The sequence below is a fragment of the Rhodotorula paludigena genome, assembly GCF_050403205.1.
Source record: "Rhodotorula paludigena JCM10292 DNA, Rt_paludigena_JCM10292v1_ctg20, whole genome shotgun sequence".
Classification (NCBI taxonomy): domain Eukaryota; kingdom Fungi; phylum Basidiomycota; class Microbotryomycetes; order Sporidiobolales; family Sporidiobolaceae; genus Rhodotorula; species Rhodotorula paludigena.
Genome location: NW_027481438.1, coordinates 22,375 through 35,156, shown reverse-complemented (window position 1 = coordinate 35,156; position 12,782 = coordinate 22,375). Strand labels below are relative to the sequence as shown.

At 63.9% G+C, this 12,782-nt stretch overlaps 6 protein-coding genes across 6 annotated transcripts; 2 read left to right on the top strand and 4 right to left on the bottom strand.

Moving 5' to 3' along the window:
* Nucleotides 1-31: 31 nt before the first annotated feature.
* MRPL35 (mitochondrial 54S ribosomal protein mL38 MRPL35) lies at nucleotides 32-1,399 on the bottom strand (the record flags this gene model as incomplete). The annotated part of the gene is made up of 5 exons (XM_076648949.1): nucleotides 32-111; nucleotides 178-470; nucleotides 532-788; nucleotides 850-923; nucleotides 1,117-1,399. The coding sequence occupies 5 exons, from the start codon at nucleotides 1,397-1,399 to the stop codon at nucleotides 32-34; spliced, it is 987 nt and encodes a 328-aa protein (XP_076505403.1).
* Nucleotides 1,400-1,911: 512 nt separating this feature from the next.
* On the top strand, nucleotides 1,912-3,976 carry JCM10292_003663 (uncharacterized protein; the record flags this gene model as incomplete). The annotated part of the gene is made up of 12 exons (XM_076648948.1): nucleotides 1,912-1,979; nucleotides 2,038-2,077; nucleotides 2,190-2,227; nucleotides 2,314-2,344; nucleotides 2,409-2,546; nucleotides 2,651-2,783; nucleotides 2,873-2,941; nucleotides 2,999-3,048; nucleotides 3,112-3,197; nucleotides 3,260-3,403; nucleotides 3,466-3,560; nucleotides 3,663-3,976. 12 exons carry the CDS (start codon nucleotides 1,912-1,914, stop codon nucleotides 3,974-3,976), a joined length of 1,206 nt encoding a protein of 401 aa, XP_076505402.1.
* A 325-nt stretch (nucleotides 3,977-4,301) lies between these two features.
* SGD1 (Sgd1p) lies at nucleotides 4,302-7,618 on the bottom strand (the record flags this gene model as incomplete). Its single annotated transcript, XM_076648947.1, has 9 exons — nucleotides 4,302-4,640; nucleotides 4,699-4,959; nucleotides 5,020-5,115; nucleotides 5,178-5,440; nucleotides 5,517-5,656; nucleotides 5,722-5,821; nucleotides 5,886-6,912; nucleotides 6,974-7,029; nucleotides 7,087-7,618. 9 exons carry the CDS (start codon nucleotides 7,616-7,618, stop codon nucleotides 4,302-4,304), a joined length of 2,814 nt encoding a protein of 937 aa, XP_076505401.1.
* A 103-nt stretch (nucleotides 7,619-7,721) lies between these two features.
* COX11 (Cox11p) lies at nucleotides 7,722-8,694 on the top strand (the record flags this gene model as incomplete). The annotated part of the gene is made up of 4 exons (XM_076648946.1): nucleotides 7,722-7,738; nucleotides 7,865-8,312; nucleotides 8,369-8,532; nucleotides 8,613-8,694. The coding sequence occupies 4 exons, from the start codon at nucleotides 7,722-7,724 to the stop codon at nucleotides 8,692-8,694; spliced, it is 711 nt and encodes a 236-aa protein (XP_076505400.1).
* Nucleotides 8,695-8,936: 242 nt separating this feature from the next.
* On the bottom strand, nucleotides 8,937-10,651 carry JCM10292_003660 (WD40 repeat domain-containing protein; the record flags this gene model as incomplete). The annotated part of the gene is made up of 11 exons (XM_076648945.1): nucleotides 8,937-8,963; nucleotides 9,062-9,216; nucleotides 9,323-9,473; nucleotides 9,533-9,575; nucleotides 9,631-9,695; nucleotides 9,754-9,881; nucleotides 9,939-10,008; nucleotides 10,068-10,087; nucleotides 10,150-10,216; nucleotides 10,277-10,354; nucleotides 10,418-10,651. 11 exons carry the CDS (start codon nucleotides 10,649-10,651, stop codon nucleotides 8,937-8,939), a joined length of 1,038 nt encoding a protein of 345 aa, XP_076505399.1.
* A 1,051-nt stretch (nucleotides 10,652-11,702) lies between these two features.
* JCM10292_003659 (uncharacterized protein) lies at nucleotides 11,703-12,602 on the bottom strand (the record flags this gene model as incomplete). The annotated part of the gene is made up of 1 exon (XM_076648944.1): nucleotides 11,703-12,602. The coding sequence occupies one exon, from the start codon at nucleotides 12,600-12,602 to the stop codon at nucleotides 11,703-11,705; it is 900 nt and encodes a 299-aa protein (XP_076505398.1).
* Between the last annotated feature and the right edge of the window lie 180 nt (nucleotides 12,603-12,782).

Genomic DNA, 12,782 nt, shown 5'->3' with positions numbered 1-12,782 from the left:
AGCGCCAGCGAGATCATCAAGGAGAAGTGGCTCAGACAACCTCGTACTTCGGCGGGCGACCGAGGTACGTGTCGATCTTGGGCGGGCGACCGTAGCGCGGCTCAGGGGTGTCTGCAGGCTCAGCGAGGTGAGTTACTACTCTTCGCGTGAAGTTCAAGCTGAGACGATTAGACGCACTGTAGAGCTCGCGCCAGATGTCGCTCACTTCGGCGTCCCACTTCTGGCGGAAGAAGCTCACGCCCCGCGGCGTCAGGCCGTGCTGCGCGACAAACTCGCGGACGTTGAAGCGCTCGCGCGCGGGCGCGGCGTCGCCCTCGAGCGTGAGCGGGGACGACTGCTCGAGGAGGAGCGTCGTGTAGCGGTGGTACGGCGTGCCCCGCTGCGGGTGAGGGGGGACGTAGGCGTGAGTCGCAGGGAGGGAAGAAATCGGGAGAGTGGCGGGGGACGTGGCGGAAAGCGGGATGTTCGGGCTGTACGAAGGAAGAGCGTGAGACATTCTTCCTGATGTCTGTGCCGAGACAGTGCACGTACGTGAGGAGGTGGGAGAAAGTCTGGAAAGTCTGGTTGAACTCGTCGGGCACGTCGGGGTCGACGACGAGAAGGGTGTACAACCGCTCCTCGGCATGGTACACCTGGGCCGACACCTCGAAGCCCTGCCGTGTCTGGGCTGGCAGCGTGAAGACGCCCGGCTCGATCGTCTCGCCGGCCACCTGCAGCCGCACATCTGCTGCCGGCACTATCTCGGCGAGCAGATCCGGCGTGACGTGCATCTGGGTCACGCGCTGCATCTGCAGGTGGAGTCACGCTGTCAGCATGTTTGTCAGGAGCGACAAGCAGAAACAAGCGTACGAGAATGGCCAAGTCGCCCTCTTTCCGCCATGCCCGCTCCGCAAGATGGCGGTAGACCGGCTGGGAGTAGTCAGCTGCGAGTAAGAAAGCGTCAGTACAGCTCGTGCACCCAGTCGTGCGCGACGGTGCTGCTGCATCCTCCTCATCGCTTGCTCGCGGCTGCCATCCAGCTCGGCACGTCACCGCCGCGCGCGAACAGCGGAGCCGAGGCCCGAGGCCACTCATGGCAGCTGCTAATGCAGCAGACAGCCGGCAGAGTGTACGCACCCTGGCCGTTCTTGGCCCTCCATCGCACTTCGGGGTCGTTGCTCCATGCCTCGACCTCGACCTTTTCGAGCGTCGCCTGGTCCGCGCCGTCCTTTTTGAGCTGCTCGAGGCTCGCGAGCTTGGCCTCGCGGTCCTGCTGGATGTAGGCGAGGGCGTGGTCGAACGCGGCCAGCTGCCCCGGCTTGAGCGGCGCCTGGTAGCTCGCACCTGCGGGCGCGGGCGCCGCCTGGCCGGTCGAGAAGGCACGAGAGCAGGTGCGCAGGGCGTGGCGCGAGCGGTGCATCTTCGGCGTGCGAGTTGTGGGCTCGAGCCGCTTTCCTCGTCGCCGCGCTCGCCGCGAGAAGTTCCTCCTCGCCTTTTCCGAGACATCCTCCGTCGACCACAGCGCCAAACTGTCTGCTTCTGCTGCGAGTCTGCTGAGATGTATTCCTGAACTAATGAACGCTGTCGCCCTGCGGAAGAACGCTTGCAAGACCGCCTCTTTTCGCCTTGACGCTCCCTCTCTCGCTCTTCTGGTGCTTTGGTCGCGGTGGTCCGTGGTTGTGATACGCTGTGGATGCCACAAGGGCGTTGTTTACCGTACTTTCGGGCGGCCAGTGATCTGGAACGCGTCGAGGCTAAAGTTGGACTCACGCTGCGAGGACGGAGCGCGCGGGTTGCGCTTTCTGCAACTCAATCAACCTCCTGCTCCTCTCTCTCCAGCTCGTTTGGTCCTCCCCTGCTTGCTCGCACTCCTTCCGTCGCGTCCTTCTCGCCGCTCGTCTCTCGTTCCGCCCGCTTCGACCACAGCCCGCCATGCTCCCCATCCTTGCGGCACTGCCGCTCCTCCCGATCGCGTCGGCCGCCTACACCCATTACTCTCTGTACGCCCCAGCGACCAGTCTCCGAGCACAGCACACGATGCTGACGATGGCCACACAGTGGCAACCTCCCTCACACGAGCGAGGAGGGACAGTCGGGCGTGAGTCTTCCGCAACGCGGTTGAGCGAGCGAGCGCCTTCAATTGATCGAGCCGCGTTTCCGGTCGTGACCCCCGCCTGCGACGGCTACTGACCAGCTTCTGCACGACGCAGTACAATGACTGTGGCACAACCGACAGTCAGTCGTCCATGTGCGCTTCCTTCCTCTCCACCCCGGAGACTCCGGTCTCGAAGAGGGTCGTGTGCTGACGCACGTACCCTTCGTTCACGATTACAGGTGCCAGACCGCGCACGTCAACAGCGTCACCGTGAGCTTGCATTCGCTGAACGCTCGCCTCTGAGCGGAACATTGACCCAGTGGGAATTCCGCAGGACTTCTGCCTGTGGGCGCCGCCCGAGGCCAAGGGTGGTTCGGCGGGTACGATCGGCAGTACCGAAGAGCACGAGGTCGCATGGTGCACGGCAAAGGGCCACGGTGCTCGTCTCATCCCCGACGGTACCATCCACTCAGTGCGTGACCGCATGATCCGCTCCTTCTCTCGGATTCACTGACTAATTCCGTCGTGCTCGTCTCCCCTCGACACTCCCGCTATTGTGCTTCCGATGCGGAACAGGCGCACTACCTCAAGACGCCGCACTACACCCAGGTCACCGGCACGGGTGACTTCACGAAGATGAACATCCAGGCGGGTGACGAGGGTGGCGAGCTTGACCCGCACGGCGCCACCGGTCTCGGTAACCCTATCGGTGCGTTCCTGCTCGCTGCGTTACTTGCTCTGCGAAAGACGTATTTTCGGGATATCCGGCGGTCGCTGACTCTCCCTCGCCTTTTCTAGGCTCTCTCGTCTTCGCCAACGGCGAGCAGATCCACGAGTGGACTTCATTCATCTCGGACACCGAGTACTGTGCGTCTAGATCACCATGTTCGCGTCGAAGCGGTCCTGACTCGCTTTGTCACGCAGGCTTCCGCATCTGCCACGACGCCAGCGACGCATGGCTCTGGTGCCAGCACGTGCGTTTCGAGCGTGTGTCGGTCGATTTCCGCGTATTGACTGTACGCTTGCCATGCCTGCAGATCTACGACATCCAGGGCTGCCACTGGAACGAGCCGGGCAACTACGACTCCGGCTTCGACTCGTGCGAGGGCGACTCGACTGAGCAGTGCGCTAGTTCCCAGCCGTATGACTTCTCTTGATGAGCATCTGACTTCCTCCATCCTGCAGCCCGCCTGGCATCTACGAGGTCAACGGCCAGCTCTCGACCTACCACCAGGAGCAGGGCGCCGCTCCTACTGCGCACGCCGCTGGCAAGTCCAGCAACTGCCAGGCCGTCGCGACTGTCGGCGGCAACGCTGCCGTCGCCGCTCCGTGAGTCCCGCCGCGTGTCTCTTGTCGAAAGGTTTCTGACTGACCGGTTCGATTGCGTCCAGTACGACCACCCAGGCTTCCTCGTCGGCCGCTCAGACGTCGGCGTCGTCGGCACAGGCGTCGTCGGGTGCTTCGTCGGGCGCGTCTGCGTCGGCTGGTACGTCGGAGACTGCTGCTGCTTCGTCCTCTTCAAGTCGCACAACCTCAAGCGTTCCCTCTTCTGCCCCCTCCTCCCCTGCTTCTTCTTCCGCTTCCTCAGCTTCGTCCGCCGTTTCGACTGGCTCGGCTTCGTCCGCCGCTTCGAGCGGCTCCGCCTCGTCGGACAGCAGCAGCGTCTCGTCGTCGGCCTCGTCGTCGACCAACGCGACCTCGACGATCAGCTCGACCGCGTCCATGTCGACCATCACCATGACGTCGTCGCTCTCGTCGTCTTCGGCTGCGTCGACCACCCCGGCCAGCAACAACAACGCCGCCGCGGCGTCGACGGACAACGGCAGCGGCGCCCCGCGCCTCTTTGCCACGGTCGGCGCGTCGCTCGTCGCTGTCGCCGGCGCCATCGCCGTCTTCGCCTAAGCGCCTTGCGTCATCACAGCCGGAACGTTGGACTTTGCAAGCTTACTCGCACCCCGATACCCCCCAGTCCCGTCCTGGTCTTGGCTTGGTCTTCGCCCTTCTCCATCGTAATCCGCTACTCGTGCACGAGCCCCTTTTGTCATCACTCGTTATTGTTCTCAGCCACTCGGTGGCCTTCGTCGCTCGTTTGCCGGCACTCTGCAACGCCAACGGACACTTCGCATTCCCATCTCTTCGGACGCGTACGACCACGTTGCAGGAGAGACAACAACCCGAACGCCGCAAGCTTTACAGAAGCGAGAGGTGTGGTACACTGAGAACCGCCTCAGAAATCGGTGACGATCCCGCTCACACTGAGCGTCTCGAGCGCGACCTTGACGCCCCACTTGACGACGCCCTTCTCCCTCTCGCCGAGCTTCTTGCCCGCCCACGCGACGCACTCCTTGCCGTGCGCCTCGAAGTAATACCCGAGGCCCTTCTGCAGCCGGGCGTGCGCGGCAGACTTGATCAGGACGCGCTCAAGCGCTGGGCGGTCTTTGCGCGTCGAGTCGGAGGCGGGGAGCGCAAAGGCGGGTGAGGGCGTCTGCGTCGCGAGGACGAGGGAGACGAGGAGTTGCTGGAGGAAGGAGAGGGTCGAGGGGAGGGTCGTCGAGAATGGGATGGGCTGCGTGACCGATGGATGGTGAGCGAGCGCATCAGAATGATGGGGAGGAGAAAAGCACCTTGAGCACCGTGAGCGACAGCGCCTCTTTTGCCAAGCACCACGCGTAAAACTTAGCCAAGTTGGCGATCCTCCTCGGTGCAACGTTGTTGCCCGACGCGTCGCCGTCGAGCGACTTGGCAAACTCCTCGCCGCCGACGTTTGACTCGCCAAGATCGCGGAAGAAGTCCCACAGGAGGTACTGCAGCGTGATCTGGAACGAGTGCGACTTAGTGCAGAGGCGCTGGGCGATGAGTGTGTAGTAGGGGTTGTAGGCCTTTTCCTGGAGAGACAGTCTACGAGTCAGCGGAGTGTTCCTCACGGCAAAGAGCGAACCACTTACATTACCGCAGCACTGCAACAGTACACGAGCAATCTCGCGCTGCTGCACGTCGGACAAGCCGAGCTGAAGGAGGCGCTCGCAAGCGTCGACATAGTCCTGTCATTCCATAAAGTCAGCCCTCTCTTGCCGACAACGGGTGTCGAGATCTGAAGACGCACCTCGCTGCTCATGAGCACGTTGAAGACGCCCTTGCGGACGTCCGTATTCATCCCCTGCGCCCTCGCCAGCCGCGCGAGCTCCTTGTCGCCCTGCGCCTCCTTGCTCTGCAGCGCCTTTGCCGGTACCGACGACGAAGCCTCGCCGCCGTCGAGTTCGGCAAGCGGGTCGCCCGCCCAGGCGGCGCCGACGAGCCACCACTTGCCGCGGGTCGACGAAGCGCGGAGCTCGGAGAGCGAGACGCGGAGGGGGTCTGGGGCGGCACCTGCGATAGTCGGGAAATCTCATGCGTCAGCTCTGCGCGCAAGGCAGCCTTTTTGTGTGAGTGAGATGAGACGGACCGCTCGCGCGCTTCTTGTTGAGCCCGCTGAGGTACTTCTTCAGGCCCGAGTAGTGGTCGACCGCGCCGTCCGCGCCAGGCTGCTTGAGCTTGTTGTTTTTGAGGTTCGTGAGCTGCTCAATCATGAAGCGCGTGCGGGAGCTGGACGATCCGGTGCGCTCGTCAGCAGGAGGAGCGGAGAGGACGGAAGAGGACGGCTGGCGTACTTCATCGAGGCGGGGTCGACGCCGTGCATCTTCTGCTTGACGAGCGAGATGATGTCCTTGAGCGCCGAAGGGTCGTCCGAGCGGAGTTGCTGCCCGCAGCCTGCTCGGGAAACTCGGGTCAGAACTGCGAATGCCGCAAAGCATGAACCATGCAGAACACGCACGCTTGACAATCCGGCTCAGCAGCTCGACCTCGAGCTCGCCCAACCCGCCCTCGATGAAAAGCCGGACGAGGTCGTACACCAGACCGCAGTGAACGACGCCAAAGTTGTACAGCTCCGAGACGAGCGAGACGAGGTTGAGGCACTCCTTGCTGCCCGGGCGCCCTTCGAACCCTTCTTCCTCGGTCACAACGCCGTCTCGCGGAGTCTGCGCCGCGTGCGCCGTGTCGGCGTGCTTCGACAGTGCAGAGTCGAACAGCTCGATCGCGCGCGCGAGAACGCCCGCGGGGAACTCGATGCCGACAGTGCGGAACAGGGCGGCGACGAGCGCCGCGTACGTGACAACGAGCTGGTCGCCGAGGTTGTCGCGGTCCGAGACGGTGCCGAGGAGCAGCGACGTGAGCGTCGTCGAGACGACGGCGCGCGGGTTCGAGCGGTACAGCGCGAGAAGCGCGTCGAGGATGGCGCCGATGTTGGCAGACGAGAGCTTGTTGAGGTGGCCTTGCAGCTGGCGCCGCAGGCGCGGGTCTTCAGGCGGCGCGTCGAGCGAAGGTGCCGAGGTGGGCGCCGGCGCAGCAGCGGCGGCCGCCGCTTCGGCTGCTTTGCGCAGGTGCGGCGGGACGTAACGACCGGTCGTCGGTGCCGCTGTTACTGCAGCGGGTGCTGCTGTAGGCGCAGGAGCCGGCGCAGCGGGAGCGGCCTCGTCTTCGTCCAGGTCGACTCCATCCTCCTCGTCGCTCTCCTCGTCCACACCGTCGAAGTCCGATTCCCTCAGCATCTCCTCGTCGCCGTCCGACTCATCACTTCCCAGCTCGCCCATCTCCTCGTGATCGTCGTCGTCACTCGGGTTGCGCAGCTCGTCGTCTGACACACCGTACGAGCCGTACGCATCGTCGCCGGACGCATCGTCGCCGCCGAGACCAGCAAACTCGTCCTCGGAGTCGTCGGCACCTCCCATGAACTCGGCAGGGTCAAAGTCGGAAGGAAGGTCGTCGAGGTCACCGGTTTCGGCGAGCATGCGGGCGTAGTCCTGCAAACGGACGTCGATGAGCATCTTCCTCGAAGGCGGTTCGTGCGCAGGAAGCTCTTACCTTCTTTGATGTGCCGAAAGCAGCTCCCTCGAGATCGTCGAGTCCGTCAAAGAGCTCTGCGACAGAGTGTCAATGCCGCAGACGCGAGAGCGGAAAGAGCGGAAGCGACACACCCTCGAGACCCTCGTCGGCAAACTCGCCGCGTGCCCGTTTCCGCTCCATGTTGGTGAGCTTGCCCTGCATCCCGAGCTTTGCCTCGAGCCAGGCAATCTCGCGGTCCTCGTCGTTGTCGAGCTTGGAGCGGCGCGAGGCCGGGTCGGGCCCCTTGCCGCGCTCCTGCTTGCTGACGAGCTTCTCGAGCGCCGTCTGCTTCTTCTTCTGCGGCGGCTGGGCCTCGTCTGCGGGCTCTTCGCGGGCGCGCTTGGTGGGACGAGGTGACTGCACCGCCTCGCGCTTTGGCGGCGCCGGCTGCGGCTCGACGGCAGCATCTTGTGCGGCGGGGCGCTTGCGCTGCTGCTGCTGGTGGTTGGCGCGGTTCTGCTTGGCCTGGCCGCGCTCGGCCTTCCTGCGGTCCTTGCGGCCGAGGCGCGACTTGGTGGATTTCGGTTCGAGGTGGCCGAGCTGCTCGAGCTCGTCGCGGAGCTTTGCCGGGAGCGTCGCTGTGCGCTTGCGGGCTGCGTGGTTGTAGGCGTGCTTGGGCGGCATTTCGCTCTGCCCTGCGCGGTGGCGTGTGTCCGGCAAGAACGGCGAGGGCGAAGGTTGGCTTCCGCCTGATTGCCGCTCGCAGCCTTGCCGGCCTCAGGAAGCGATGCTGGCCACACGAGCGTGCTCACGAGCATTCGCTCGACCACCCACTGCTTTGCGCGCACCGCCCTGCCCCCGTCCTCCTCTCTCCACCGTCCCCCCGCTTCCGACTCTCGCTCGCCCTCTTCCGCACCGAACACCGCTCAGTAGGCGCTGGGCACACTCGGCACCGCCTCCACGGCCACAGCAGGCCCAGCGAGAGGCGTACGAGCGCGCCCGCGCCGAGCACTACAAGCAGCGCAACCGCTCTCTCCTCCTCTACTCTGCCGCGACAGTCCTCGTCGTCTCGGCGGCGTCCTACCTTGCCGTCCCGCTGTACCGCGTCTTCTGCGCCAAGACCGGATTCGCTGGCACGCCCACGACCGACATGTCCAAGTTCCTCCCCGAGCGCCTCGTCGCGCGGACCGACCTCGACCGCCGGATCCGTGTCACCTTCAACGCCGACTCGAGCGACTCGCTGCCGTGGAGCTTTGAGCCGCAGCAGCGCGAGGTGCGCGTCTTGCCGGGAGAGACGGCGCTCGCGTTCTACACGGCCAAGAACCACTCGGACGAGGACATCATCGGGATCGCGACCTACAACGTTGCGCCGGACAAGGTGCGTTCTCTCCGCGTCTAATTTCACTTCGTGAGACTGACAGGATGCTCTCACAGATCGCCCCCTACTTTGCCAAGGTCGAATGCTTCTGCTTCGAGGAGCAGCGCCTCCTCGCCGGCGAAGAGGTCGATCTCCCGCTCTTTTTCTTCATCGACCAGGACTTTGTCGACGACCCCGACATGAAGGACGTCGACGACGTCACGCTCAGCTACACCTTTTTGTGCGTCTAGTCGCACAGCCACTGTCAGATCGTGCGCCTCTAGGCACTGCACTGACTTGCTCGTCAACCCCTCCGCACAGCCGCGCTCGCCGCGACTCGTACGGTAACCTCGTCCCCTCCGAAGGCCCGCTCGCCGTCCCCGGCTCCGTACCCGCAGTCTAGATCCGCCGCTCGCGCATGGGCCCTTCGCCTTTGTCTCGCACCTGTTGTACTCCTGGTCACACTGTCGCAGTCCGCAACTCGCACATCTCTCCTCCGCATCGTTTCGGGTCCTGTGCGCGCCTTGTGCTCGCAGCATAATCCGCTTGCAAGCAGAGCTTCACGCATGCAGGCGCTCTCGCATTCTTGCTCAAGGTGACAACGCGGATGAACGGCAAGAAGAGTCGAGGAAAGGTACAGGTCGATCACTTCTTGTTCCGCTTCTTGACCTCCTGCAAATCGAACGCGAGCAAGTTGGCAGTCAGCGTCGCGTGACTTTTGACAACCGGGGGCACACCCGCCGACTGCGAAAGACGGGTTCGATACGCACCTCGTCCTTGCAAGGGTGCAAGTAGACCTTGTTGACAAAGTCGGGCTTGTTGCTCATGTGCCCGCCCGACCAGTCCTGCGTCACGGCGTACGCAAAGATCCGCCCCGTGTGGTTGAACGACGTCGTCGGGATCGGGCCGCCCTTGTTGTCAAATGCTGCGGGCCGAGAGACACGGCGGTGAGTCGCAGGATGCGGACGTGGAGCTCGCCCAAGCTCGACAAGATGGATTGAAGCAAGCGCGTCACGGGTCAGCAGACGCACTCTTGAGCCTCGTCTTGCTCTCCTTGTCCCAGAAGTTGATCGTCCCGTCGCTGCCCGCCGTCGCAAACGTCCCGTACGGGTGGAACTTGATGTCGTTCACGGCGTACACGCTCGACGACTTGGACGGTGCCGGGTCGTCTTTTCGGTGGCACTGCGAATCACGATCGAGATGAGTGCAGCTCTGCAGCGAGCAGGCAAGAAGCGACGAACCTTGAAGGTGAAGTTGGAGGATGCTTGCTTGTCGTCGACGTGCCTGCGAGGCCTGTGTCAGCCTGTGTGCACACAGCAGAGGAGGCGAGACCGCTCACTGAATCGCCACTCGTCCCTCGACCGTACCGAGCGCGTACCCCGACGCATCCGGGAAGCACGCAATCTGCGAGCGAGCAAGGCCTCAGTCGCTGCGCAAACTTTGTGGGCAGCGTACGACGCACTGTGCGAGTCTGCCACCGCAAGGGGCTGACGATCGTCTTGAATGCCTGCGTCGGCTGGTTGAGGTTGAAGATCTGGATGTGCCGCTCCGCCGTGCCGACCACCATGAGCGGGAAGACAACGTCGAGCGCTATGAAAACGACCGTCAGAGCTCGAAGGAGGAGGAGCGGAGTCTTGAGCGACGTACCGTAACACCGTTCGGGAAGCTGCACCGTCGCCACCGGGTTGGGCGTTTGCAGGTCCCAGTACTTGAGCGTCTGCAGAATCCAAAAGAGGTCAGCAAGTTGCAAGCACACGCTCGAGGCGTCAGCCGCACCTTGTCCCACGAACCCGTCACTGTGCAAAGCGGAAACAGGTGAGCGCGAGATGCGAGAAAGCGCGAGGAAGAGCAAACGCACCCAGCATCCCTCGCCCGTTCATCTCGAAGTATTTGACACACTTAATCGGCTCGTCGTGTTGCGCGACCTGCGGCATTGGAGCGCATGAGGACAAGAAGCTGTGAGGCATGACTGGGAGGGAGCGAACCTGCGTCGCCTGCATCGTCGCGAGGTCGAACATGCGCACTGCCTTGTCCGCGCCCGCTGAGAAGACCTTGGATCCGTCCTACGAGTGCTCTCGAGGTCAACCACGAAGGGTGGGGCGGAGCTGGCGCGCCAGAGAGCGCACCTTGGACCAGGTGACATCGAGAACGGGGCCCTCGTGCGAATACGCTGCTTTACCCACGGCCTGCCCCTGAGCGTTAACCTCGTAGAGGCGAACCTCGTTGCTCCACGACGCGACGGCGAGGATGTCTGCGGTGGGGGAGAAGGCGAGGGCAGAGGTCGAGTCGGTCGGGAGGTTGGGGACCTCGATGTCCTTGGGCTCGATGGCTGCTGCCGGACGGGCGCCAAAGAAGGACATGCTGGGCGGGGCTAGCTCGGCTCAAGAGGGCGACGACGGCGAGGTCGAGCGGCGAGAAGGTGCGGGAGGAGATGAAGCTGTCACAGCGTAACAACGGAGTGGAAGCTGGTTGTGCGAGAAGACAAGCTGTCGAGTGCGGTTCTGCAAGCCGGCCAGCCCTCCAGCAGCTCTTCTCGGCGAGGCAGAGCGCAGTGCGGTGGTCCAACCTCGACTCCGTCCTCCTCTCCTTCTCGCCATCCGCTTCGAATCTCGCAGACGATATGTGACGCTCTGTGCCTGGCCGCTAGACTCATTGGCGCGCGATGCTTCGCTTCTCGCTGTCCGTCGTACCTCTCATCACCGTCTTCGACGATGCCATCCCCGTTGGCAAGCGTGCTCTCGACATTGCGCATAATCGCCCGGCCTGCTTGAAACGCTCCTGCACTGTGATTATGCTTTCCGGACTTCCGCATCGACCGCTTCCGCTTGCGTCCGGCAAGATTGGCTCCCCTGCTTCGCGATCCGGTCAAGGCCATGCTGCATTCGAGCCCAAGAGCTGGCGTTTCGCGCAGTGTGCAGCGACGCGAGGCCACGATGATCAACAGGCGGAACGGCGGATTCGGGCTTGTTGCGGGACGGACGATGAGGACGGGAGGCGTGAAGAGACGCGGCTGGACGGCGCGCACGGAGTACGCGGACGAGGAAAAGCAGAAAGAGCTGTCTCGGCTCACCGAAGTCGCGTCAAAGGAAGGAGGGACAGCGCAGCGGCAATCGGCAACCTTCCCAAGATGCGGAACCGGGATCTTTGTACAGTAAGAGCGGAGACGCAAAACGAATGAGCCGCCGGGGCATGCATCAAGAGGGGACAGCTAACGCTAAGGGATACGACGCTTGGCGGTCAACGGAGTGGGAGGGGGGGAAAGGCAAGATAATCACTAGACAGCTGGAAAGGCGTAAGGGTATGTACTCGAAGGGGCCTGCGAGACTGTCATGTCAGTGGCTGCACGAATAGCAGAAAGAAGCTCACGCACATGTATATACAGACAAAGGCAGGTGAGAGGCGAAGTCCGGTTCATGGCGCCTTCTGAGGTTGCGGCGCCTCCTTTTCGTCGTCCTCGTCGTCCTCCTCGTCGCTGAGCCAATCCTTGCGCTTCTCCGGGAAGGGTGTCGGAACAAAGCTCTTGGTCGGGCGGTACCCATCCTGCACCGTCCCGTCGATGCTCTTGTGGTTCTTGTGCGCCCCGCGGGCGACGACGGGCGAGCCCGACTCGCTCGACGGCGTCTGGGCGTGACTCGACTCGCCAATGACCTTGTGCGTCACCGTGTCGTCGAGCTCGTCGAGCCCCGTCGCCGGCAGCGCGCCGCGCAGCGACAGGTCGCTCAGCATGGGGAGGACGTCGGCGCGCGTACCCGTCGTGCGGCTCGAGCGGCGCCGCGCGAGCAGCGACCCGGAAGACGTCGTCAGGTCGCCCGACGACGACGAGGATGTGCCGCTCGTGACGAGGGGTGCGAGCGCGGGGCGAACGGGAGCAGCGCCGTCCGGAGACGCGCTAGAGCCTGAAGCCGGCGCGAGCGGACGCGGCGGACTCGAGCGCGGCACAGCCGACGACGAGGCGGGAGTCCCTGTCGTCGCAGTCGTCGTTGTCGACGTCGGGGAAGAGGCGGAGCGCTGCTGGGTGCGCTGATCGCCCGACGCCGAAGAGGGGATATGCTGCGGCTTGCGCGGGTCGAAGCGCAGGACGGCGGGCGTGATGATGTGGTCCGAGTTGGCCTTGCGGAGCGCACTCGGGCGCCGCACGACGTCCGGGCGCTGCTGCTGCGGCTGCTGCTGCTGCTGGGCCGGAGGTCGGTGCGACGACGCGGACGGAGAGGCACCGCCGAACGCCGACGAAGGCCCGCTCGAAGCGTAGTCGTGCGACGAGAAGAAGGGCGACGATGGCCTCGGCGACGTGGGCGTCCTGGCAACGAGCATCTCGCCGTGCACAAGCAGGACCGACGGGAGGACAAACAAGGCGAACCGAACCAAGAGCCGACGGGCGGAGAGACGCGAATTCGGGGGTCCTCTTTCTTTCTCCGCATACGTTTCAGGCACGGGCTCTTGCTCTCCACTCTAACTCGGTTCCTCCTGTTTTCTTCCCGCTTTCTCACACAC